Source organism: Kogia breviceps, chromosome 4 (assembly GCF_026419965.1).
Source record: "Kogia breviceps isolate mKogBre1 chromosome 4, mKogBre1 haplotype 1, whole genome shotgun sequence".
Lineage (NCBI taxonomy): Eukaryota > Metazoa > Chordata > Mammalia > Artiodactyla > Physeteridae > Kogia > Kogia breviceps.
In genome coordinates, this window is record NC_081313.1 from 150,781,506 (window position 1) to 150,808,076 (window position 26,571).

At 53.2% G+C, this 26,571-nt stretch overlaps 1 protein-coding gene across 2 annotated transcripts in view; it reads right to left on the reverse strand.

Annotated features, from left to right (window-relative positions):
- ADAMTS2 (ADAM metallopeptidase with thrombospondin type 1 motif 2) overlaps positions 1 to 24,971 on the reverse strand; it is a 230,715-nt gene extending 205,744 nt beyond the window's left edge. Inside the window, exons 1-2 of one of the 2 annotated variants that reach the window (XM_059060511.2) lie at positions 24,718 to 24,971; positions 23,305 to 23,699 (exon numbers count right to left, since the gene is read on the reverse strand). In XM_059060511.2, the coding sequence (XP_058916494.1) occupies positions 23,305 to 23,699; positions 24,718 to 24,832 (510 nt within the window). In that variant the 5' untranslated portion in view covers positions 24,833 to 24,971. Of the gene's footprint in view, positions 1 to 23,304; positions 23,700 to 24,040; positions 24,461 to 24,717 lie in introns of those variants that run through there. The other variant, XM_067032199.1, reaches the window with a different exon arrangement.
- Between the last annotated feature and the right edge of the window lie 1,600 nt (positions 24,972 to 26,571).

A 26,571-nucleotide genomic window follows, 5' to 3' on the forward strand; every position in this document is an offset into this window, starting at 1 on the left:
CCCTCATGAGCTCTGCCCAGACTCTGCTCCTACACACAGAACCTGCACTTCTAACTGCCTCAGGACTCCTCCTGGGAAACTGCCTCAGCTACACGCTCCCCTCCAAGCTGCTCCTCCTTCCCAGCCAGCGCACCTCTCACCCTTCCTCCCACCCACCCAAGTCAGAGGCCTGGGAGTGTTCCTCCTCATCCTCTCCCTCACCTCCCGGGTCCACATCTGCCAGCACCCAGGGACACTGGCCTCTCCACATTTCCTAAATAGATTCTGCTGCCTCTGGCCCAAACATTAAGGTAGAACATAAAATGATCCAGAAATATGTTCATTTTATATATACATACATATATATATATATATATATATATATATATATATATATAGAACAAAAGCAGGTTACAGGATGTACAATACAGCCTTTTTTATAAGTATGTTTGTATACATGTGCATATATATGCAAAACACACAGTAAAATGTTGATGGGATTACAAGGTATTTCGATTTTCTTCCTTTGGTTTATTTATGCATTGTTTTCAATGCACAGGCACTCTTGGATTTAAGACAGACAGAAAAAACACCCACTGTAAACCATTTAAAACCATTCCAGTACCGCTGGTGCCGGGCCTCCCAAGATCTGATGGGAGATGTACACGTGGGGAGAGGACCAGAGGCTGTGCCCCCAGCCCATCCCCTCCTTGGATAAGTCCTCACTTGCAGCCTCATGGTTGAAGCCCTGGAGGCTCCAAGAAGTGAAGTGACCTGCCTGAGGTCAGAAAGGAGTGAGCACGGAGCCGAGTCCTCCCTTCACTACCAGGTTCCCACTACAGGCTGTGAGCTATCTCCTCAATTTGGGGCACCCCCTGAAGCAATCCCAGGGCTCCCGCAGGCCCTGAAATAGAGCTGCATTGCCACATAAGACACCCAGGGGACACGGGGAGGCCGGGAGCCAATTCTAGATGGCTCAGCAAGGCAGCCACCAACCACAGAGTCAGAGAAGCCTCTGGCTGCCTCTGAAATACAAAAAGCAGGACAGGAGGCCCCTCTAGGAGACAAGGACCATGGCAGTTCCACGGGCAGGTGAGGCCCAGGCCGGGCAGGGTATTAACCCAAGCACAGCATTTGAGGAGCTAGAGTGGTTAGAGCTCCTTCCAGCGGGGGCCTCCAGGAGCACCATGGGAAGAGTTGGTCTCTCATATATAAGCTGAAACCTGATCCTCAACTGCAGGTGTCCCCAAGGAAAGGTGCCTGGCAAGGTTTCTCCCAGTCACAGGCGCTCTCCCTCCTCAGTGCCCACATGGGGCCAGGAGGACTGGATCCTGCCCGTAGACATGGACAAGCAGGAGGCAGAACCCAAGCCTCCCAGGCTGAGCCCACCCCAGAGCCAGGAGCCATGGCCCCCACACAGCCGAGGAACCCTCAGCAGCCCCGTGGCTGGCAGGGACTGCACAAGAAGTGACAGAAACCCAGTGCCCTCAGCTGGTGGCAGGGAGCTGGGTCTGTGTGTCTGACGTAAAATCCATCGGCAGTCCACTGCTGACAAGCCTGTGGTGGTGTTTCCTCCTAAGCAGCTGTGAAGGGAAGTGACATGGCAAGCGGGAAGACAGGGAAGGGAAGGGGTCCCCAGCAGTCGAGGGGGGCCTGGGCCCCCCACCTTCCAGCTGCAGGACTCCCAAGCCAGAGGCACAGAGAGCACCTGTGGGGAGGAAACAGTAGCAGGACATCACCCCCTCACAGCAGGCCGAGAGCAGAGCAGGGCAGCAACCGTCTTGATCTGGACACTCCATCCCCCCACAGGCCACAGCACTCACCAAGGCCTTTCTGCACCACTGTACCAGGTGCCAGGCACTGGGCACCCACAGCAAGAAGCCTACCACTGCCCTCGGGGAGCTTCCTGGATGGCTCTTAAAGCAGCCGGCATTTCCTTCCACCCTGGGTAGAGGCAGCAAGCCCAGCAGAAGGAGCAGAACCTGTGCCCATCACGACAGCCATGACCGGGCTATGTGTCTCTCACTCCCGCTGGTGTGGATGAGACCAAGTGGCGTTTACACAACAGCACGATTCAAATGACAGAGGTTGTGACACATGCAGCTGGGTCTTCTTATTTCATGCATTAATTGAAAAGCACATGGAACACTGGTATACAAATGTTCATGGTGGCACTATTTATAAGAGCCAACATGTGGAATCAACCCAAATGTCCAATGACTGATGAACGGATTTTTAAAATTGTGGTCTATCCATACCATGGATTATTATTTGTCCATCAAAAGTAAGGAAGGGCGGGCTTCCCTGGTGGCGCAGTGGTTGAGAATCCGCCTGCCGATGCAGGAGACACGGGTTCGTGCCCTGGCCCGGGAAGATCCCACATGCCGCAGAGCAACTAAGCCCGTGAGCCATGGCCGCTGAGCCTGTGCGTCCGGAGCCTGTGCTCCGCAACGGGAGAGGCCACAACAGTGAGAGGCCCGCATACCGCAAAAAAAAAAAAAAAAAAAAAAAAAAAAAAAAAAAAGTAAGGAAGGGCTTCCCTGGTGGCACAGTGGTTGAGAGTCCGCCTGCCGATGCAGGGGACACGGGTTCGTGCCCCAGTCCAGGAAGATCCCACATGCCGCGGAGCGGCTGGGCCTGTGAGCCACGGCCGCTGAGCCTGCGCGTCCAGAGCCTGTGCTCCGCAACAGGAGAGGCCACAACAGTGAGAGGCTCGCGTACAGCAAAAAATAATAATAATAATAAAGTAAGGAAGTTCTGACACAAGATACAACATGGAAGACACTTGAAAACAAAAGGACAAATATTGTATGATTCCATTTAGATGGAAAGTTCAGTATAAGCAAGTCTATAGAGTCAGAAGGTAGATTAGTGGTTCTCAGGGACCGGGGGGACAGGACAATTGGGGGTGATAGCCAAAGGGTATGGGGTTTCTTTAGGGGGTGATGAACGTGTTCTAAAACTGATGGGTGATGGTTGCACAACTCTGTAAACATACTAAAGCCACTGAATTTTTTTTTTTTTTTTTTTTTTTTTTTGCGGTACGCGGGCCTCTCACTGCTGTGGCCTCTCCCTTTGCGGAGCACAGGCTCCGGATGTGCAGGCTCAGCGGCCATGGCCCACGGTCCCAGCCGCTCCGCGGCATGTGGGATCCTCCCGGATCGGGGCACAAACCTGTGTCACCTGCATGGGCAGGCAGACTCTCAACCACTATGCCACCAGGGAAGCCCTGAATTTTATTTTAAATGGGTGAAATGCATGGTATGTGAATTATATCTCAGTAAACCATTACGAAAAAAAAAAGCATGACAATAAAAAATTTTAAAGCACACGTACTGCTGTATTATAAATTGTTTTCAATGTTAACAGCTTTATTTCAATAGTATTGGTGTTCTTTGTATTTTAAATTATGCCTTAAAAACATTATTCTTTTTTTAAAAATTATGTATTTGGCTGCTTTGGGTCTTAGTTGCAGCACACAGGATCTTTCGTTGTGGCACATGGGCTCTAGAGTGCACAGGCTCAGTAGTTATGGCGCAGGCTTAGTTGCCCTGAGGAACATGGGATCTTAGTTCCCCAACCAGGGATCGAACTCTCATCCCCTGCACTGGAAGGCGGATTCTTAACCACTGGACCACCAGGGAAGTCCCCGAAACATTATTCTGATAAAGGGCCTCAACAGACTGCTAAGGTTCATGACACAGAAGGAGTCTATAGGCCAGAAAATGGGTGCTATGATGCAGCTGTGTCACCTGCCATGACACAGAGAACAGGCAAGGCCTTCTGGAACAGGGATGGTGAGTCGGCCAGGCATGTAGGATTCCCAGCACTTAAGACAAAGGCACAGAGGTCCTTGGGGACCCCCCACTCCATCTTTTCTGCCAGTGCTACCCCAGATGGGCCCACAGAATCTCAGCTTCCTTGCCCAATCACACCCTTGACTTGTCTTAGGCCCCAGTTAAAACTTCTCACCCTCAGATTGTTTTTAGTTTTAACTGCAGCCCAGACAATCAGCTCCCTCCTAGTGCTGCGACAAGGGCTATTTTCAACATGGGCAGAGCCTACATTCCCATACCTTGATGGGAGTGTCTGATCTTTGAAAGCTCTTGTCCCGGGCCCACAGGATGGAAGAGAGGGAGGTGGGTAAACTAAGTCAGAAATGCTGACTGGTCACGAGGGGGTCTTGACTGCTGGTCTCCGGGCCTGTGCTTTACCCAGTGGATGAAGAAGAGCCATTGGAGGCACTCAGGGGGAAGGCACAGCAAGGCAGACAAGAGCAGGAGAAATGGGAGGGAAGAGCAAGGGCAAGGTGGGCAGCACTCTGGGAGACAGAGAAGGCCGTGGGCCCCTGCTGCTCCCCCACCAACAGCAGCCTGGCTTTCCTCTGCGTACCCAGCACTCCCTGTCCGTGTCCCAGTGCTTCAAACCATTGACTCTACTCCCTGGAGCCAGTGGACAAGTGACCGGGCCTGGCCAGTAGAAGCCCTGCTCCCTGCCCTGGCCACAGTGATTGCTCAAAGCTTGACTCATGACCTAGCCTAAGCCAGTAAGAACCAGACTCAGGATGCTTGCTTGCTGAAACCCCAGGGGAAAAGAAGGTCTTTCCGCTGGGCTGGCAGTTGGTGCCAGGTGAGCCTGCAGCCCCTTTCTGGGGAGAGCCTGCTGAGGCCAAGCCAAGGAGGAGGGAAGTAGAGCTGAAACAGGGCAGAAGGCCTGAGCATCCCCTTCTGGCCCGAGTTGGTTCACATTGGGTTTTCTGTACTTGCAGTGGCAGGGGTCTGGACCTGGGGATGGCCTTCTGGAAGGGACAGGGCGGCAGCACCAGCTGCACAGGTGTTGGTGAAAGCACAGGAGCAACGGCTCAGCCTCTCAGTCACACCCTCCAGATTCACATCCAAAGAAGAGATTAGGGGACAGGCTCTCCCCCTCAGGGGATGGTGGGAGGAAATGACATGTGCCCCCCACTTCCCTGGCCAGTGGCTCCAGACAGCTCTTCACCCCCAAAACCTGCTCCTCTGTCTTACAGAGTCCACTCATCAACCTGCCCTGCATTTCCCCTCCCCAGCCTGCCTGCCAACAAGACACTCTTCTCTCCTTCCAGGCTGGAAATCTTTCCCACATCCTGGCTAACTGTATTCAGGTGGGGAGGATTTGGTGGAAGAAATGGCGTGTGTGTGTGTGTGTGTGTGTGTGTGTGTGTGTGTGTGTGTGTGTCTCCACCCCCAGCCCTGGCAGCTGCCCCAGGAATGCTGTGTCGGCAGGAAGGCACAGAGGACACTGGGCTGCAGTCTGTGTCCTGACGGGCTCTCAGTGATGTCAGCGGCTCTTGGCCTCGTCCAGTAAACATCTGTTCTCCTTATCCTAACCCAGGAATTCCATTTCAGAATAGTCACAGCCTCATCTGGCAACAGGTCCCAGGCTGGTTATGGCCTGGGGCGGGGAGAGCATCCTACCCAGGGGCCTGCTGGCCCCCAGCCCTGCCTCTCCACTCCGCCCACCCAGCCCAAGCCCCACCCACGGAGCACTCAGAAGTGATGAATATCTGCACTGCACTGCACTTCATGCGTCTCTAAGTACTTTCACACTTTGGTTCCTCCTAACAGCACCATAAGGAAAATACTACCTCGTAGTAACAAGGGCCATTCGCTACTAAGTGCCAGCCGTGGGCCTCACTTCACTGAATCCTCATAATAACCCAACAGACTGTTTGCTGCCATCAAATTTACCTTTCACAGATGAGAAATAGGAGGCTCTGCGAGTGAGGGAGCCAGAATCAAGCATGGGGCGGGACCGCATCTGACAGAGACAATGGTAAGCCGAAATCCTGAGACAAAGGTGGGAGGAAGAGACAACCAGCCTCAGAAACCCCTCCGGCATCCACCGCAACATAAGAGAAATGCTCAGGTGCCGACACAGGGCCCACGCAGGAAATGAAGGTGACTGCGGCGGGGTCGGGGGGTGGCCACAGGGAGCAGCAGAGACCGTGGTGCTGAGGCTGTGAGATCCCTCTGGAGGGCTCTGGCCCTGCTCAGTTCCAACCCTCTGGAATACAGGCCTAACAGCTCTCCCAGGTCCTCCAGAGAAACTGGAAATCTGGAGCTCTGTGAGAAATTTGTCAAACACTGGGAAGGCCAAACAAAATTCATCTGTGGGTGGACATGGCACACAGCCCGCCAGTTTGCAAACTCCGCCCTGCACGATGAGAACATTGAGGTTCAGAAATTATTACACTGCTACGGGGCAAGGCAGGGACTCAAAACGGGGTTTCAAAGTTCAGATTCATTCATTCCCTTCAGAGTTTCAGGTTATACATCTGGATCTACCTGCCAGCCCTCCGTCTCACTGAACCACTTCCCCAGCTGAAACTCAGGACAGTCTTTCAAAGACAGTCATTTTCCTGCCAGCCCTGCAAACCATCCTGCCCAGGTGCACAACTCCTTGTCTGTAGGGGACACCTAACAGGCCACACTGGGCTGAGAGAGACTCCCTGACCTAATGGTGGGCCTAATGGAAGTCCACCAGTCACTGCTACTCACCCCCCCCACCCCGCCAAAACCACCACACATCCATGTTCTATGCTCAAGCTCTACTTGATGCAACAGACCAGGAAAAGAAAAGTTGCTCCACCAAGGGTAAGTGAAGACGGGAGATCACTTCCACCCAGACTTGTCCACTTTAGGTCCACCGTCTGCAGCATTCACAGAAGGAGAAGCAGGACCTGGTCCTGCTCTCTCGTAGATGGCGGCAGGCCAGATGTTCTGAATACATGGTTGTGGCTCCCACACAAAATTACTAAAATTCAATTTTATACTCTAACCAACGTAATAAGACATAAAATGAATAAATATTGGAAAAGATGCGAAAATATTATGAATTGCAGAAATAACTGCATACTTAGAAAATCCTCTCCTGCAAAAATAATCCACCAAAAAGGACAAACATAATAATATGGAAGTTCATGAAAATGCCTAGATGCGAAATAAATATGGAAACTTGCATATCTAGAGTGCAAACATGGGAAACATCCAATCGAGAGATTTATTTTAAAAGGATTTTTTGTGATTATCCATGTTTTGCATCTGTGCCACTATGATGATGGAAGATTGATTTTGCTGAAGTGCAAGAGGAAGATGCAAGTCATTGGGAACAAATGAGAAGGAGCCGGTGAGGCCTGATGGGGCTTGAGTTTGGTAGGTCAACAATGGCTGTCGTGTGTTTAGCAGCAATTGTGCAAATGCATATATAATTTGTACTCACATGCTGTTTTTATTTCCGTTGGCTCTTTGGGAATGAAAGTGTCTAAACTCTGAGAATATTCTGAATCTGGAACAAGTAGGTCCCAGGTACTCTGAGTAAAGGATCACCTGCTATATCCTAGATTAAAAATGTTCCTAGACATCTATAATAACCTACTATAAAATATAATGGAAAAGATCCTATTCACAATGGCAATAAGATTCTAACTCTTGGTAGTAAATAAGGGATATATTTTAAAAGATTTGAACTAATATTCTTATTTCCCTGAGAAAATTAACCGTCATGAAGATGTCATTCACTTGTTCAGTAAAGATTTGCTGAGGCCCTGCTGTATGCTGGACACTAACTTAAGCATGCAATATCATCCAAAATAAAGACGCTCTTATGATATTGTTTAAAACCACAAGAAAACAAATCTAAAATCCATTTGAAAAATGGACAAAAATAGCCATTTTAAGTCATGATGGTGATACTTGCCCTATTAGGTATCACAACATATTGTTAAGCAAAAGTAGTCCTGTTGCAAGAAGAAGAGCAGAAAGTCCAGAAAGAAGCCAGATCACTTCCATGAACTTCATAGATAGGGAATATGCACCCCAAAGTCAGGAGGAAGGGTGAAATTAGTAAATGAATGGTGCTGAGACCCCAGAGAGGCAATTTAGAAAAAATAAATACTTAAAACCAATACCTTATACAGTACAGGAAACACACTTCACTGGAATTAAAGAAGTTAAATATTTAAAATTCAAATCAGAAAAAAATCAAAACCTATGAAGCACTTCTTTGAAAGGCTGATTATATTCTACAGCTTAAATAAACAGAAGAAATCAACAGGAAGGGCCTGGCAGAGTTGACCAGAAGAAATGAAAGTCAGCAAGGTAAAATAAGAAAGGAAACTTCATGAATATAAATCTACCCAAGATGATAAAGGGTTAACGTTTAGCACCAAGGAGGACCAGCCATCCTCAGAAGAGGAAAAGGCATGTGGGGAAGGGGGAGGGGGAGGGGAGGGGAGGCGGGAGGGGGGTGGTGAGGAGCAACGACCAGTCATCACAGAAATACAATTTTCAGCAACAATAGGAAGGATCATAGCCACACCCATATAATTAACCCAAAGCAAATGCCCAGGGCTGAGGGGCCCAGCCCAACCCCTGCACTCAGGAGCCGAGCTCATTCCACTGGAACCAAGGAGCACCTTCAGGTTGGGGAGGACTTCGAGGACCCTGCCCCCCAGCAGGACAAGCTGACGCCTGGACAGAGCCTACCATCTGCCCTCCCCCATCATGCCCAGTCCCAGAATATCCACCCAGGTCACCAGAGCCATCATCCACAGAGAGCAGCCCCCTGCGACTGGCCCTGGCTTTGCTTCTTGTACTCCAAATCCTGCAGACCCGGGAGCTCCTCAGAGAGAAGAATGCAGCAACTCCAGTGACCTTGATGGTGGGGGCAGATGTCTGGCACACCCTTCCTGTCCCTCTGGTGTCCACCACTCAGCTTTGGCCACCCTCTGCCTTCTACTCCATCCACTCCCAGACACTGAGCAGAAGCCAACCTCATTCGTCCCCTTGCCCGGATGCCCTTGTGCAGGACACCACCTGCACAACCTTCTATGGCAGCCCTGGGGCAGAGCACAGCTTGGTCTGACCAGCCTCCCTAGTAAGGACACAGTCAGCAAGGGCCTGGGCACCCTGGCAGGAAAGATGGCACCCAAAGGCCAAGCCACACTATCTGAAGTGGGGGCTACTCCACTTCAGATAACCTTCAGATAACCCTGCTTGTGTGGATGGTGGCGGGGGGGCGTGATGGGTACCTCTGAGGATCACAGGGGCTGGATCCAGAGCTCCAACTACAGCAGAAGGAGCCTAGGCTCTGGACTTTGTGTGACCTGAGCTAGGTCATGGCCCCCCTCTCTGAGCCCTGCTTTCCTCCAAGTACGGCGGGATAATGTCGCCTTCCCTGAGTGTGCCTGTTGCCGGTGGGAGCTTGTGAGCATCACAGGAGGTGACTGTAAATAGGACAATGCAGGAGCAGCCTGGGGCCAGTGATGAAGAGCCCACTGCCCAGGAAGGTCACCCAGGGTGATGAAGGGGGCTCCCGTCACTCTGGGAAAGAAGGGGAGGACAGAGAGAAGAGAGAGGAGGGAAAGGAAGGGAGGGGGAGGGAGGGAGTGGAAAGAAGGGAGGAAAGAGAAGAGGGGAGAAAAAAGAGAAGGGGGGGTGGAGTGAGGAGGGAAGGGGAGGATGGGGGAAGAGAGAAAGAGACAGAGGGGAAGCAAGGGACAAGAAGGGAGGGGAGGGAGGGGTAAGGCGGGGAAGAGAGAGGGAGAGAAGGGATGCCAGGGGCCTTTGAGCCAGGATCCAGCACTACCCCCAGACCCTCCACCTCTCCCTGTTTGGGAGCTGCTCAGGAGACACAGGTCCGCCCTCTGTCAGCTGAGCTGAGCCCGGGGCCAGGACCTCTCCTTGCACTGTGCATGCGGGTCTCAGACAAGCCACTCCAGGTTGTGACGGACCCATGCACCCGGATGCCCAGACCCCAGCTTGGAGCTAGTGAGCTCAGGCCAGGGGCTAATGGCCAGCCGGCGGGTGCAGAGATCCAAGGGAGGGGATAAGGTTGGGAGCCTCATAGGGCCTGCAGCCTGGTTGGGGGGGCTTCAAGGAGGAGGACGCCCCTGTGCCTACCCTGCTGACAGGATCTGCGGCATCGGTGCCCACTGAGTTCCATGTGCCTGCAGCATGCAGAGCCAGCCTGTGGAATGGCCATGCAAGGGAGGGTGTCCTCCCTCTGACAGACTCTGAATTCCTAGGTGAGGGACCCAGGGCACAGAGGGTCAGGAGCCACCACCCCAAAGGCAGCTCCCCTGGTCCCAGGCTGCCTGGAGGCCTGGCCGTCCCTCTTGGCCATCATCTCCTTTCGCCCCAATCTCCCCACGACATTCCTTTGGACTGAGGCCAGCCAGCCTCATTCCCTGTCACTCCCTCACAGACAGACGCCCTCCGAGGCAGGTGGCATCGCAAGTAGGGAAACTGAGGGTCACAGGCCAGCAAAAGAAGTGCAGGGTCCTGAACCTGGTTCTGTCCAACCTCACACCTCCTGACCCCCAGGTCCTGCCCAGGTCTGATGAGTCAGAATCTCTCAGGGTGAGGCCTAGGCACAGGCATTGTTCAAAGCTGCTCAAAACCCATGCCTGTCTGTGGGCAGACAGATAACATGATGGAAAACAAATTTATTTTTACAGGCCACAGATTTCCTCTAGGGGGCAACAGTCTTTGGAAAAAGACCTTCTAGAAGCATGTGGGAATAAAGGTAACAGCGGGACGTAGGGGGCCTGGGTCAGCAGGTACCAGTGACTCAGAAAGGGGGACAAAGTCTTCTGTAAGACTCAGGAGAGGAGGAGCCAGGAGGCTTGCCCCAGAGAAATTGGAGGATGGGAGAGACATCACTGAGAGGAGGGGAACCTTCCGTCAAAGTGACAATTCCCCCACAGATGGACTTTCTATGAACCAGTCCCTGTTCTACAGGGAAACACCACCTGCACGGCTGGGCGGTGCAGCCTCCTCCACCTTCCTCGGCAAAGCTCCCCGCACCCCACAAACGCTTCCTGTGAGTGGCTGACAGCTGTACACAGGGGATGGCTTGTATTCTGGGCCAGCAAGCTTGCAACTGAGGAGAGCCGGCAGCAGCCCTGAGGTCCAGGACAGCAGGAGACATAGCCCCTGGGAACTGCAATGTCTTTAGCCTTTAAGGAGGGTGGTGGCAGTGAGAGGGTTAGACATATTTTATCTATATTTCAGCTCCTTTGCTGATGAAAACTGGAATTCAAAGGATACTGCCTTCGCATGAAATCCATCTTAGTCCACGAGCAAGCAGAGAAACGCCAGGGGCGTCCCCATCAGAGTCAGGCACAGAAAGGGATACGCAAAGCCACTGCTGTTACTTAACGTTATTCCAAAGGTTCTAGATGGCACAGATTGAAAATGAGCCTCCAGAATTACCATAGTCTACAGATAGTACAATTGTACACACAGAAAACCCAAGGGAATTCACAAAGATGTATTAGAATGAATGAGTTCAAAGAAAAAGAATTAATGAGTTCAATCAAGCATCCTGATAAAAGATAATTATATAAAAATCAATAGCCATCCTGTATACCAGCGATAGATGGAAATGCTTCAATTCACAATGGCAAAAAGAAAAAAATCCTTGAAATGGCCATGATTTAAAACAATAGGTGACCCATATAAAAAATGTGTAATACTTTACTAAGCAACATCAAAGCAGAATTAAATCGATCGAAAAACACACCACGTTCCTGGTAAATACTATAAATTTTGTCCACTCCTCCTTTAATTGGTTTCTAAGTTTAATTTAATGTCAATCAAATTCACAAGGGATTTTTCTAACCTGACAAAACAATCCTAAAATTCAATTGAAACAATAAACAGATGTGACCAGCCAAGAAAATTTTACAAAAGAATAACAGCGAAATGGGGAGTATCCAGCCAGATGTTTCATAGCAGCACTATCCAACAGAAATGTAATACAAATGTCGCATGTAGCCATGCTAAAAAAAAAAAGGTGAAATTAATTTCAGCAGTATATTTTACTTAACCCAATACATCCAAACTATTATCATTTTAACCTGTAATCAATACTTTAAATTCATCAATTAGACATTTTATTTATTCTTTTTTGGGGTACTAAGTCTTTGAATTCTGGAGTATATTTTATACTCAAGAGCACCTCTCAGTTCAGACCAGCCACATCTCAAATAGCCAACAGCCTCAAGTGGCTTGTAGCTACCATAGTAGTGAACAGCACAGCTGTCAAGTAGCCAGTACTTTAGATATTAGAGCTTTAAAGCTCTTATAATGAACAGAATTCAGTACTGGTACAAGAAGAGGATGAAAGAAAAAAAGAATTTATCTGTGATATCAGACCTGAGGTTTCATTTGCAACTGACTGGAGACAGTATGTGGCATAATTCATTTAAAAAATTATACGTACTCACAGCTCTTGAGCCAGTTTCTACCATACCTCCAGAAGCTCTGTCTCAATCAGACTGTCCACCGCTGAGCCTTAGACATACCTTGCATGAAACATAAATACACCTTATTTGCCATGTGGTTCCAATCCCTGTTTTCAAAGGGGAAATATCCTGGTTCAAAGATGAATCTTTTTTTGTTGTCGTTGTTATTGTTTGGCTGTGCCGTGTGTTAGTTGTGGCACGTGGGATCTTGTTGAGGCACGCGGGATCCTCGTTGTGGCGCGTGGGTTTAGTTGCCCCGCGGCATGTGGGATCTTAGTTCCCCGACCAGGGACCGAACCCGCGTCCCACCAGGGAAGTCCCTCAAAGATAAATCTTTGAATGTTCTGCTCACAGAGCCAGCAAGGGCTTGTCCCTTCAGTCTGAACAGCCCAGTCTCTGCTGCTGCCCTGCTTCCCCAGCATGGAAATTACATGCCAACTCTCAGGCCCTGAAATCACTTGTAACGTCATCATAATAATAAAACTATGTGTCCGGGACTCCAAGACACCCATTTTTCACATTTACCACATCCAAACTCAGGATGAAGTCAATGGGTCTTATCACTGCTGGCAGCTGGCAGCAGCCATGATGTGGCTGGCATTTCCTGGCACACACCAGCTCTGCCACGGTGTTTCGTCCTGCCATTACTTCACTTGAGTTACTTGTAGGGTCAACATTTCTTGTGTTGAGACCCTTCCCACCCAAAATGTCTTCAAGAAGTCACACTGTGATGTAAAACATTACAGTGTGTGCAGAAAGGCACGGAGATGACAGAGTGTGTAGCTTTGGCATCCGTGAGGAACGTCCCTGGAGGAAGGACTGTAACCTCATTCCTTTACCAAAGAGAGGAAGACACCCAGAAGCGGACGAAGCCAGTCACACACTAAGTAAGCAAAGTGAGCAAGCCAGGAAAAACAGCCCACCACTCAGAGGAACTACAGGCGCGGTGGCTGGTACCTACACCTCACGGGACTACCGTTAAGGTGCAGTGGTGTGGTTTAGTTGGGAGTGTCCCCTCTTTCTTGTGGAGCCCTATAATTGATGGTACCTTAGATGCAATGAAACACAGAAACGGCCAACACTTCCCAAACCCGGGGCCTGGGCTAAGTGCACCCACCCTTCCAAAGCCCAGTGAGGTTGGCAATCTAAGGAACTGATGTTCGGCAGCATTTGTGGCCCTTGTCCAGGCTGCCCAGCTGCGCAGGGCAAAGCTGACCATGGCACATGGCAGCCTCCAGCCCACGCTAAGTCCACTTCTCACCATGGTGAACACTGAAATGTAAAGGGCACGGTAGGGCAGTGCAGAGCCTGCCTGAGCCTTGGTCCTAGATGCTAGGGTTTCCTCTGCCTCGGAGCAGAAGCTGTGTGCCCCGCTCCACAGGCCCTGGAGTAGACATGCAGTGTAACTGAAATTCATGGATCAGCCTGAGGAGCTGGCTCCAGGCTCAGTAATAACTTCTCCATATTAATGGCAGCACAGCAGACCCAGTGGACAGCTGATATTTAATATGAAACATATGCAGCAGAGCGAGAGGCCCCTACCTGGGCCTTCCCATTCCAGAATGCCTGCCACTATGGGGCAGGGGGGCCCAAGGTGGCACCAAGATTCAGGGGACCGGAGTCGTCCCCATCCCACCTCAGTCCCCTCCCCTGCAGGAAACCCCTGCCAAGAACATACATGACCACACATGCACACTCACACTTGAATACACACACTCGCACACATGCTTACTTAAATGCACACAGGCACACGCGCAGATACCCACACACACTCACATGCATACACATCATACTCATACAGACATGCATACACATGCACACATTTCCACATACACATCCCATGTATAGGAACATGCACACACATTCACATACACCAGCAGCCTGCCGTGTTCTGGCAGCAACACAAAACCCCCCAGCCTGCCCGAGTGCAGGAGGGCAGTCGGGGTAATCAAGGACTCATCTGCCTGCCAGTACAGACCCATGGTCCCAAGAGAGGCCCCATGCATACTTGACCCTACAGATGTCAGAGACCAGAATGAGGAGGCCCAGGCCACAGCTCAGACCACCAAACAGCAAAGTCATCCTCTATGCTGAGTGGACACACCAGGCCACGGTGGGGGGCAGGGGGGGCATCCCTGTGGCTCAGAGCAGATGAGCCCTTCGAGGACTTCTCTACTCACACAGATTGTGGCGTTTGTGGTCCTCACAACAGGCCTGGGTGAAGACCCAGCCTTCCCCCACCTCCCAGCTGATGCTGGGTCACTCCTCACTCACTAAGTGCTGGGGATATGGGGGGATGGGCAGTCAAGGCTGGCCATCAGGCAAGGGAAACCTGAAACCTGCCAACACCTGAAGGAGCAGCATCCTTACACTCGGGAACACACAACCAGGCAGTGAAGTCAGGGCAGGGACGGCAATGTCACAGAAGATGGTCCAGAAAGAGCTGGCCTCCTTGGGCTGAGGCTCAGAGATCGGTGACCAGCCATGCTGGCCTTCATGAGGGGTCCAGTGAGGCTTCACTATGCTCCTGCACTATGCATTGCTGGGCCACAGTGATTGGCTATGGAAAGGTCTCATGACCTAGCCTAGCCATTCAGAGTGAAGTCAGAACTGTGGTAGGAACCTCCAAAAAGTAGTCTGTTTCCCTTTTGCACCTGGTTATACCTGGGGGATGTGAGGGGTGTGGGTGCAACTACAGCCAATGGTCCACCAAGGAACAGAGTCACACTGGGGAGAGGGAGCTGGGCAAGCAGGGGCACCACTCCACCCCTGAATTACCTACCCAATCCCACCAGTCCTCAGACGCCTTTTGTGTGTGTGTGGTAAAATACATACAACAGGGACTTCCCTGGTGGTGCAGTGGATAAGACTCCGTGCTGCCAATGCAGGGAGCCTGGGTTGAATCCCTGGTCAGGGAACTAGATCCCACAAGCATGCCGCAACTAAGAGTTTGCATGCCACAACTAAGGAGCCTACTTGCCACAACTAAGGAGTCACGTACTACAACTAAGGAGCCTACTTGCCACAACCAAGGAGCCCACGAGCCGCAACTAAGACCCGGCCCAACCAAATAAATAAATATTAAAAAATAAAATAAAAACGTATAACATAAAATTTACCATCTTAACCACTTTTAAGTGTACAATTCAGTGGTACTAAATATACTCATAATGTTGTGCAACGATCACCACCATCCATCTCCAGAACTCTTTCCTTCTTGTAAAACTGAAGTTCTGTACCCACGAAACAACGCCCCATCTCCTTCCTTCAGCCCCTGACAACCTCCACTCTACCCCCTGTCTCTAAGATTTGGACAACTGTAAGTGCCTTCAGATGCCATATTTGCTGAAGCCTGTTGCGTCTGGGTTTCAGACCACAGACATGCCTACACCATTCTGAGGGGCCACCATGAGGTGGGCAGGGGCCGCAGGCTGCTGCTCTACCACTCCTAGCACAAACCCCTGACAAGCCAGCCTCCACCATGGCAGCCACAGGTCAGTGCACATCCCTCCCCAGTCCCAGCAGGGAAGAGCCCCTGGGAAGCCCCTTCCCTCCTGCCAAATGGCACTCAGTGAGAAGTGGTGAGGAGGCCAGACAGGAGGTTGTGGATGCCCCAGAAGAGGGCATGGGGTAGCTGTGATGAAGCAAGGCTGGGTTCTCAGCAAGTTCTCGAAGACAGCCCATGCCTGCAGGGAGCCCTGGCCCATCGAATGATCCTGCTGCCAGCAGAGCTCTCAACATTTCCACATATGCCTCTGGAGGCCCGGTCAGGGGACCTCAGAGCTCACTGGATTCACACTGGATTCATTTGCCCACATGATATCAACAGACTCAGAAATACAGCTTCTCTGAAGAAACATCCGTAGGTCCGGCAGCAAGGAGCCCATGCTCCTGAGGGCCAACAATCTATCAGGGAGGCAGGGCACAGACTAGCCAGGGTCCCCATCTCTCCATCAGCCCGATCCCCTCAACTGGTCCCCATTTGGCCCCTAAGAAACCCAGAGTTGCCCTAGAAGGGTCTCAGAAATAATTGATCCAGCCCCACTTGTCACTGGACAAAGCGAAGCTCATGGTGGGAGCATTTGCCCAGAGTTGCATGATGACCTGCCAGAGCCCAGTCCAAGGTCTTTTCACCACCCCCAACCCTCCTCCAAACAGGCCCAGAGGGGCTTCCCTCCTTACTTAGTTTCATTTAGACCACGGGTTTTGAACTCACATTTCATGAACCCCAAAGCGGGGGCAAGAAAACTGTGCAAAACCACACGTGTGCATAAGTGCTTTCCTGCGGGAAAGGAAGCAGAGCTTTTGGCCATTCTCCAAGGGGGCCTACCCCACTGAGTGTGGACATTCTGGGTCTGCGGCAAAGCATACAAGGAGAGGTGGGCCATCCCTGGGCATGGGGCACAGGGTCTTAGGGGGCAAGGAACTTCACAGCCTTCCAGCCCCCACTCTCCAGGCACACTCATTTCATGGCCCCTAGCTGAGCTCCACCCAGGTGCAGCTGGGCCCTGTGGGCCCAGGTACAAGTTGCCCATAGTACAAGTTACCAAAGAAGCATGGGGTACAACGTGGCATGTGAATGTCCAGGACAGTTTCCTGGATGAAGTGCCATTTAGCTGAGACCTACAGAGTGAGCCAGGTAAAGAGGGAGGGATAAGAGCGGTCCAGGCGAGGGAACAGCCTGTGCAAAGACCCTAGGATGGGAGTGTCCAGTGGTGGAGAAACTGAAAGCTTGATGTGACTGGAGCACAGGCATGAGGCGGGACACAGTGACAGACGAGGCTGAAGGTTACTGGGTCAGGTCATGGGAGGCCTTGTATGCCAGGCCAGTTGGTTTGAATTTATTTTTCTGAGTTAGGGTTTTTTTTGTTTTGTTTTGTTTTTTTCGGTACGCGGGCCTCTCACTGCTGTGGCCTCTCCCGTTGCGGAGCGCAGGCTCCGGGCACGCAGGCTCAGCGGCCATAGCTCACGGGCCCAGCCGCTCCACGGCATGTGGGATCCTCCCGGACCGGGGCACGAACCCGAGCCCCCTGCATCGGCAGGCGGACTCCCAACCACTGCGCCACCAGGAAAGCCCCTGAGTTTGGGGTTTTTTTTAAGGGCAATAAGAACCACTTAAGACCACCACTTAAGAAAGACTTAAGACCACCACTTAAGAAAGGTCTTAAGCAAAGGGGTGACAGGATTGAATGTGTGGTTTACAAAAATCAGTCTGGCAGCTGTGGTGGGAAAGAGTTGCTCCAATTTGGAGTGACTAAGGAGCACACGGGCAAAAGTCGGGGCTCGGAGTTAAGTGTGGTGGAAAGATGGGAATTGGGATGAAGTCCGGAGATGTCTAGGCTGATGACTGGCTGGATGTGGTGGTCATGGAGTGGGAGGGGAAGGGCGATCCTGGGATTCCTGCCCAAGTGAAGGGTGAGGTCTGGAAGAGAGTAGAGAGACCTGTGTTCCATTTCAGAAGCATGGAGTCACTCAGGGAAAGAGCCCCCAAGGCAGCTGGGCAGGCAAGTCTGGAGCACAGAAAGAGCTTCGGGCCAGATGCAGGGCCTGAAGTCTGGGTGGAGAGTGGCAGCCAGCACACTGGTCCTTCCTCTTGCTTTTATGATAAAACCCCAATCCATTCCAGAGTTTGGGGATCTGACCCTCACTCTCAACCCCAAAGAGGGGCAAGAGACTCTGGCCAGGCCCACATCACAGTGGTTGATTTAAAGGTGGGCCTATAACCTAAGTAGGACCCAACAGAACCCTCCCCAGGACTCTAGCAAGAACCATCCAAGAAGGAGTGCTCTCCATTTCCAAGAGATTGCTACCGTGGGAGACAAGTTAAGCCAGGAGCTGCTGGTGGACCCCACATGGGGAGAGCCATCCTGAGATGAACACAGACACTGACAGAGCTGAAAGGCAGAAAGCATGTTCTAAAAGCAGCCCTGAATCCGCTAGATCCAGCCATGCCTGAAGCTGGAACTCCTCAGAACCCCAAGGATAACTGGGCCCATGACATCCTTTGTTTGTTTCATCCAAGTTGGTTTTCTGCCACTTAAACTGAGCGAGTCTTAAACAACAAGGAGAATAATAAGCCATGGAGGAGGCTGAGACCACCCTGGGCAGCTGTGTAGATTCTCAAGAGCAGGGCCAAGCAGGTACCTCTGCTCCTCTGACCTGAGCAGCTCCAACACCCAGGGAACCCGGACATTCCCGCAGCCCCTCTTTGGTGTTCCTGAGACCTGCTCATTGCCCTCCAGGCAGTGTCAAGGTGAGGTGAAAGGTAGGAAGACCCTACAAAGGGCAGTTACAAGTCCCACACGCCTCTCACCCCCAGCCCTGCAGCCCAAGCCTGCTGCACCTGCCCTCCGCATTCCAGCTGGAGCCCCGCGTGTGGCCTAAAAGATAGCAGCCTTTTTAGGAAAAATGAAACTCAATTAGTTCAGTCCCTTAGGCCAGGAAATGACTTCTCTGTGGCCCTTAGTGACTTTTAATGCCCATCAAGACTATACAGAGCAGGTGCCTGGCCAGGATGGCAGCCCAGCAGGGGAGCGCCAGCCTACAAGGCAGCAGCCCTTGAGCCTGCCTCACAGAGTCACTGCCCAGCCCATGGAGGCTTCCACCAATGGCCTTGCCAACCAGAATCACCAGGCCAGAGTGGTCCCCTGAGCCGCACTGCGTGAGGGAGACAGAGGTATGGCAGGGTGCTTCCATCCTACTGGAGTCCCCACTGCCATCACCTAGCCATGAGGACTCAGGCCACCTGAAAGGAGCTGCAGCCCAGAGCAAGTCAGACGCAAGTCACCAAGCCACTTGGCCACCAGACCTGCTCCCAGCTCCCACTCACTGACACTGACAACAGTCAACACCACTGACTGAGAAGGTCTCCAGGAGTTGACTAGAAATGTTTTAAAGAAATGCATTTCTTCATTTTTATCCTTCTTGTTGGTGTGCAAAAAACACAATAACATGTAGTGAGCTGGGGCTTGGAACCAAACAGACATGCGTTTAAATACAGACTGCAAAGCTTGAAGTAAGCTATCTCGGTTTATTCATCTGTAAAATGGGGATAATATCAGCATACACCATAGGGTGTTGTGAGGATTAATCAAGGTGATACAGCATAAGGTGCTCAGAAGAAAGCCTGGCACATAATAAGGGCACGGTGTACTGTGACGTTCTGTTATTACTTTTTATGTCAACAGGCTTCTCTCCTTGGGTTTTTAATGAGCATGTAAGAATGATGTGAAATTAGTACACCTATCATGTGGCCTGAGATGTACTAGAAAACTCTTCCATAGCAATGAGATATACAAGAATCCTTTGTTAAGCATTACTTTCTCACGCATTGTGAAAAGGCAAATGTTAACCTTTCCCTGTGAATATGATGAACAATACCTGTCTAGTGGCCGTAAAAGAACCTGGAAACTACACCTACCAACCTCTCTGGAAATAAAGTACATGGCATGGTATGTCTTATGAAGCATGTGGCATTTCCTGAGTCTGTACCTCTACCTGACTCTAGTAGAATTTTCACCTTGGCACACCCAGGTTGCAACCTCATATCATTATAGGGAGCAGCACCCCTTGCCCTCTCCATCCATGGGGTTCTGCAAACCTCATGTCCTGATTCTCATGGGAGCATCTGGCCCCAGCCTGAAGAGAGTGCTACCCAGGACTCAGCTGGAATTATCAGAAAAAGATGTCAGCCAGCACCGGTGTGGCCCCTTGACTTACCACAGGACTCCACCTGAGAACAAAGCCAACACATAAGAAGGCAGAGGCAAGAGACAGCAAGAGTCCTAATGACAGGAGCACCTGGATCCAGCCATGCCTAAAGACTGACCATTATGTGAGCTGCTAACTGCCCGTTTCTGCTTAAACTAATTTGACTTGAGTTTTCCTTCGCTTGTGACTGAAAGGATGCTGACCTTAAGAATCCCCTTGTGCTGAATAGATTAGGGGACTCCGGTTCACAGAAAACAAAGCTACTACTGCCTTCCTTTAAGGCAGAGAAACAAATTCGGGACCAAGCAAGTATATGAGCAAATGTGTGTCCCAGGCCAGGAGCAGGACGATAGGCCTGAAAGGGCCTATGGCTCTTGGGAGAGGCTTGTCCCACCTAAGCATCTAAACTTAAGCTGTAAGACCACAGCTGCCTGCAGTGACCCTGCTCCACGGTTTCTCCACACATCTTCCAGGAAGTCTAGTTCCACATGTTCTGCAAAGAAGGTGTTGATGGCCCATCTGCATGGGAAGTATTGCATTACACGGAGTTCAAGAGGTTTCTTTATTACAGAACTTCTCAGAGAACCCAGTGGGCCTCCTTAAATCTCCCAGGCTGAAAGCAAAGGTGCAGCGTTCCCCACACCAGTTGTCCACTGAACCGCATTTGCTCAGAGAAACTTGTGGTGTAATCCTGTAGTATTCCTTTGCAGCAATGGGGGTGTAGTGCTTTGCTTCTCAAAGGGCGGTCCTGAAGCCCAGGAGCACAAGCCTGGTAGCTTATTAAAACTGCAGAACCTTGAACCCCACCCCAGACATACTGGCTCAGAATCTGAATTTTAACAAGATCCTTGGGGATCTGCACACACTGCAACCTGACACACCTGCTTCAGTGTGTTTCACTATCTATGAAGGAAGAGCAGGGCTGCAGAGGAAGGGGTACTGTGTGGCATGGGTGCTGGGAGGATGGGATGCATGTAGCCTTGTAAGGACTATTGAGAGGGAGTGCCTAGGAATTGCAGCTTCTATTACTACACCTCAGGGGCTTCTACCCACTCAGACTTGGGAGCACCATGGCAGAAGGGGCTGGACAGAACCAGGTGAGACTCCTGCCACCACAGGCTGTGTGGCCTTGGGCAAGTCACTCAACCTCCCAGAACCTCAGCTGCCCATCTGTAAACCAGGGATGAAGAATCCTCCCCCACAGGGTCTCTGTGGACCAGAAACATGATGTTTAAACCCCGGGTCCTTAGCAAGTGGGCCTATCACTGATGCACAGAGGGACTTAATGGGCTAAGGAATTAAGTGGTATAAGATCAGAACAGACACACACAGGCGAAAAAGAAAGAAGGAAAAAGAGAAGAACTAATGATGCTGCCCCACTATCTCAAGGCCAGTTTTCACTGACAACATTCAAGGCCACTCAGGCAGACGCCAGTGCCTCTTCCAACTCCAGTCTTCTCTCCAGCTGTGTCTTGCACTTCTGCTGGTGTGTGTCCAGTACATGTGACATCTCACTGCACCTGTTCTGACCAAGCCAATACACACCTGGTACTTCTCTGCATATGCTCTTCTCTATGTGCCTTTGCCCCTGGCAACTCATTCTTCAAATAGCCTCCAGGAGCACGCTTTCCAAGCCCTGACCAGAGTGGGCCCCAGCCCATCAGCTGAGCATGTGTGCCCCAGGTGGGCACCAGGCCAGCTACATCTCTGACCATCACAGTGGACAATGGCGCTTGGAGGTGCTGGCTGAACAAAAAAAATCACAGAATGAATGATGCATGTACAAAGCCTCCCTGAAATGCTCTCCATCAAGTATTACTTAGCACAAAGGAGTTGACCCAGCAACAGACTACCTCCATGTCAACTCCCCCACCCCAGCCCAGGCCACCCCCAGAGCCCCCAGCACCAATTTCCTTTTATTTAGGAAATTCACCTCCAGGGTAAAATGAGACACACGTATGAGGTCCAGGGCAGCCTCAGAGGCAACAAGGATATAAAGGGCTGCACCGTGTTAACCCAACTCCTCCAAGGACATTTATAGTTGTTTGCAGTACGCCCAGGTTCTAACTAAATCCAGCCAAAGGCAGTGATTTTCCGAAGCAACAAGTGACATTTCCTGTGTCTCCATAAAAAGAACGTCAGCGGTTGTGGGGCTCTGTGTAATTGCTGGCTCTGCAGCCTGCAGGGCGAGACTGAGTACAGGGGGCTTGAGGGCCAGCAGGACTGGGAGAGAGGCCACTTGCTCAGAGTAGGAGTTCCCTGAGCAGCAATTAGAGCGGAACCCATGGTGGGCGGCTTCAGATGTCTGGCCAGCACAGCCAGCCTGACCACCACACACCCAATCCAAAATAGAAAACTGCAGTGGCTTCTCCCACGTGCCAGGCCTCAGGGTGGCCGGACGGAGCACCGCCAATGTCAGCCTCCTCCCTGAGCATTGATCCAGGCTTCCTCCAAGGACCCCTTATGCCAGGCCATGGTCCCCCTAGGCCCTCAGAAGCAGGAGAACCTCCCAGGGCTCTGGTCACATTGAGTGGCCCAGGCAGTCCCAAAAGAGACCCGCTCCCCAGGCTCTCCTGTCCTTCAGGGGCTGCCCATGGGCACCAGAGGCTGTATTTCCAAATGCTCCCCTTGGCTCAAAATAGAGAGAGAAAACCAACTTTTCAAATAACGAGCTGAAGTCCAACAGGAAACCACAGCATAAAAATCAGTGGTTCCTGGTCAGCCAGGGGGCAGAGGGAAAATTAGGTATTTCAGCACCATTGCCTGCTCCCTAGGCTGGCACCGCTTGCACACACAGAAACGAGAAGACCAACTGCCAGCACACATGCCCACACACAAATATCACACATGCCACAATGCACAGCAGCACACTCAACAGACACGGACACACAAATGAACAGAAGCCTGCAGATACACACATGGACAAGACACAATGGCACATTCACATGTTCACACACGTACACAGGTACTCAGATGCTAGTACCCATTCCCAAAAACATGTGCAGATGCACGCACTCACAGAGATATACACACACCTGGATGCAAGATGAAGACCTGTGCCTGCAGGCATAAGGGAGACCACACTTTGCTACTTGATAAGTGCTTTGGAAATGTGGCCTTCCCCCTGCATAAATCACCCTCTCTGTCCAATCGAAACAACTTGCCTTCCAGTCAACCCCTTCAGTCTGTACCGAGTGGTCCCTAAGCACAGGGGTGCAGAGAAGGTCCTCAGTACAGGCCTTGCCCTCCCAGGGGGCTCCCAGATAAACAGCTTCCAAAGCCCAGGCGAGGGCAATGGACAGAAAGAAGGGAGAGAAGTGCGTACTCACCAGCCCGTCGCAGTTGCTGAGCGCCACAGAGGAGGCTTCAGCCAGGCCGGCCACGTCTCCGACGTAGAGGCAGGTCCCAAGCAGGGGCTCCACGCGGGTGGCGCCCGACTCGCCCTGCCACTCCACCGTGGCACCGGGAGCCACGAGGCGGGCATTGGGCCGCAGCCGCAGGTGCAGGTCTCGGCCGAAGACCGTGACGTTGTAGAAGAGGCGGCCGCCAGGGTCCTCCTCGCTGCCTCCAGAGAAACCCGGGATCTGGACAGGGGCGGCCCTGCGGGCCCGTACCCCAGCCTGCGCCGTCGCCGCCGACACCACGTGGGACACCAAGAGGCCCTGAGCGTCAGTGCGCACCGGCACCGCCAGGATGCGCTCCGCTCCGTGCCCCTGGGACCAGCCTGCAATGGGAAGGAACGTTAGAACAGTTGAGACCTGGGAACCCCAGGGCCCCGCCACCGAGTACAGCATCCTCACAAACCCCTCCCCCACTGCGAAGGGAAGGGCATTCCGCTAGGCAACCCCCAGAAACTAGCCTGCACCTCCCCGGCCTTCTTCCAACCGGGAAGGGGCGTTAACAGGGCCGCCACTCCCGACCCCCGCCTACCCCGGGCCGACCCGCTCTGGAGCCCTCCCAGCCAAGAGCTCTGCACCCTGCCCCGTTCCGGGTTGGGGCTCCGCGGCTCCTCACAGTTCCCCAGGGGACGGCCCGGTCAGAGCATCCTCCGCCCCTTGAACCTACCGTCCTCGGCAGTACGTGGGGCTGCTCCGAAGCCGTTCCCGGCTGGCCCCCTATCCGTGTGCCTCTACCCCTTCAGCAGTCCCCGCCGCCCGACTGCCCTCACCGCTCGCCTCCGGAGCGGCGAGGACTCGGCTCCCCCGGGCACTGGCGGCCTGTCCTCCGTGTACAGCTCCGGGTCAGCCCGCTGCCGGCCCCCCTCCCCGCGTGCCCGAGGGCAGGGAGGGTGAAGGAGGGTCCCTCAGATCTTCGAGGATCCCCTCCGGGTCGCCCCAACCAATCCTCAGGGCCCAAGGCGGCGCGCTCCGCACCCTACTCCTCCCGAGCGTCCCCGGACGCGAGCCGGGGCGCCGCCTCGCCCTGGCTCCCCCGGACACGCTGGGGCTGGCGCTGCGCTCTCCGCCGCGGGGCTTTCCCGGCCCTCGGTCTCCAAGCTCCGCGTCCCGGGAGCCGCGAGCGCTCCGAGGCTCCCCGCAGCCCGAGACGCCCAGGTGCGCCGCAGGGCGCCCCCTGCGCGACCAACCCGGCCCCGAAGTTGGCCAACTTGGCCCCAGGCGGGGCGCGCGGAGTTTGCCCAAGTCAGGCTGGACGACGCCTGGGGAGGGGGCGGTGGGGCACGCGGGGCGGGGAGGAGCCCGGCCGACTGGGGTCGCGAGGCGTGAGGGCCGCGCCGCACCTACCTGGGGGGTCGGCGGCGACGGCGAGCCGGTCGTCCGCGGGCAGCGGCGGCAGCAGTAGCAGCAGCAGCAGCGCGGGGCAGAGCAGGCGGCGAGCGGCTCCCGCCGGCGGATCCATGGCAGCCGGACCGCAGCCGGGGCCCCGCACTCGCAGCCGGCGCGAAAGTTCCCCGCGCGCCGCCCAGCCCACATCTGGGGGCAGCTGGAGCCGCCCGCAGCTGCAGCACCGCAGGGCGCGGGGCGGAGGAGGCGAGGCGCGGAGAGGAGGGCGGGGGAGAGCGGAGGGAGGCGGGGAGAGTGAAGGAGCGAGAGAGCGAGGGAGGCGGGAGGGAGGGAGAAGGCGAGCGAAGGGGAGGGCGGGGACGGCGGGCGCCTCAGCCTGCGGTGACCCGGCGCTTCTTGGCGAGGCCGCCGCCGCCGCCGCCGCCACCGCCGCCACCGCCCGCTCCCCTCCTCGCGCCGTCCCCGCCGCGGTTCCCGGCTCGTAGCGAAGCAGAGACACCCCGAGGCGGCGGCGTAAAAGCGCCGCGGGCCGGGTCGGGAGAGCCCCGCTGCTGGCCACCCTCTGCGGCTCCCCGCGCACTCGTGGCGCGAAACCTCGGAGGAGCTAAAGCCCGCCCGAGCATCCCCACCCAAAGAGTCCTCGGAGCACCCGGGTCCCAATCGTCAGCCCTGGGGCGCAAGGGGCCACCTCTCCCTCTGTGCGCCCTGGGGCAGGATAGGGAGCAGAGCTGGGAAGGGGTGGGGAGGCCTGATTACTGGTCCATGGGGCTGAGCCAGGCCTTTTGACCAGTTGGAGACCCCAGAGGCTGAAAAACAGTTTTACAAGGAGGGTGCATGCACCACAAGAGCCATCCCAAAGATCAACTTTTACCCTTACCGAGAGAGGCAAGTTTCCCTCAGTCTCCAGCTCCTCTTTGCCTGAAGTCCATCTCCCCCTCCATCTGCCTCCCCAACCCTCCATTGCAGCCTCTGAGCACAGTCTCCTCCACCTAGACCTGGGCTCTGCCTGTTAGAGCTCAGTCAGGTTGCCTCCCTCACCTGTCCTGAATCCTACATGGGATTCTAGACGCCTGGTCTTTGCACACCCCCAAGCTCTGCCTGAAATAGCCTCTCTACACTCTGCCCACCTTTCCCAACTCGGCATCCAAGGCATCCCTCTCCATCCTGGAGCCAGTTTGCTGTCAAAGCCCATTCCCAGCTGGACTCCCTCCTCTCCAGCAGAATCTTCATTGCCTGTCCTACCAAGTCTGCTGTCCCCCAGCACAATGAGCTTCCCTCCCCTTGGGAACCCACTCCCAAGCATGTGTCTGTGGGAACACCTCTGCTATGTGACCTCACTTCCCTGGAGGGTGGACACCTGTCCCTTTGGATTTTCTCATTCACCCTGCCCCAGGCCTGTGTGGCCAGGGCTTTGGGGCTGGCCTTGGTCAGGCAGGGCCTGATGACTCAGGTCCCTCCCTGCCCACCAGAAGGCCCCAGTCTTATGTAAAACACATGACTTACACAACTTGCTCTAGCTGTGATTTCATATTCTCAGTTCCCTCATTTTCAGGACCCGTCATTTTCAGAGGGCACTGAGGCTTGATGGCCATCTTCACCTGGAACCTTTCCTCTGTGACACCTGAGGGTTCCCAAGACAGGATCCAGCCCCCAGGCATGGTGAACATCTGTTGTCAGTGTTAAAAATGGTAACATTTCACATAAGAATTTAGACTTCTGACTTCTTTTGAGAAATTGGACAGTGTGACCACACTGGGCCTTCATTTCTGCTTATCAGCCATTGAGTGGGGCAAATGCCCTGCAGGTTGCTGTAGGTTCCCTTCCCTTACCCCCAGAAGGCATCCACTTTTGTGA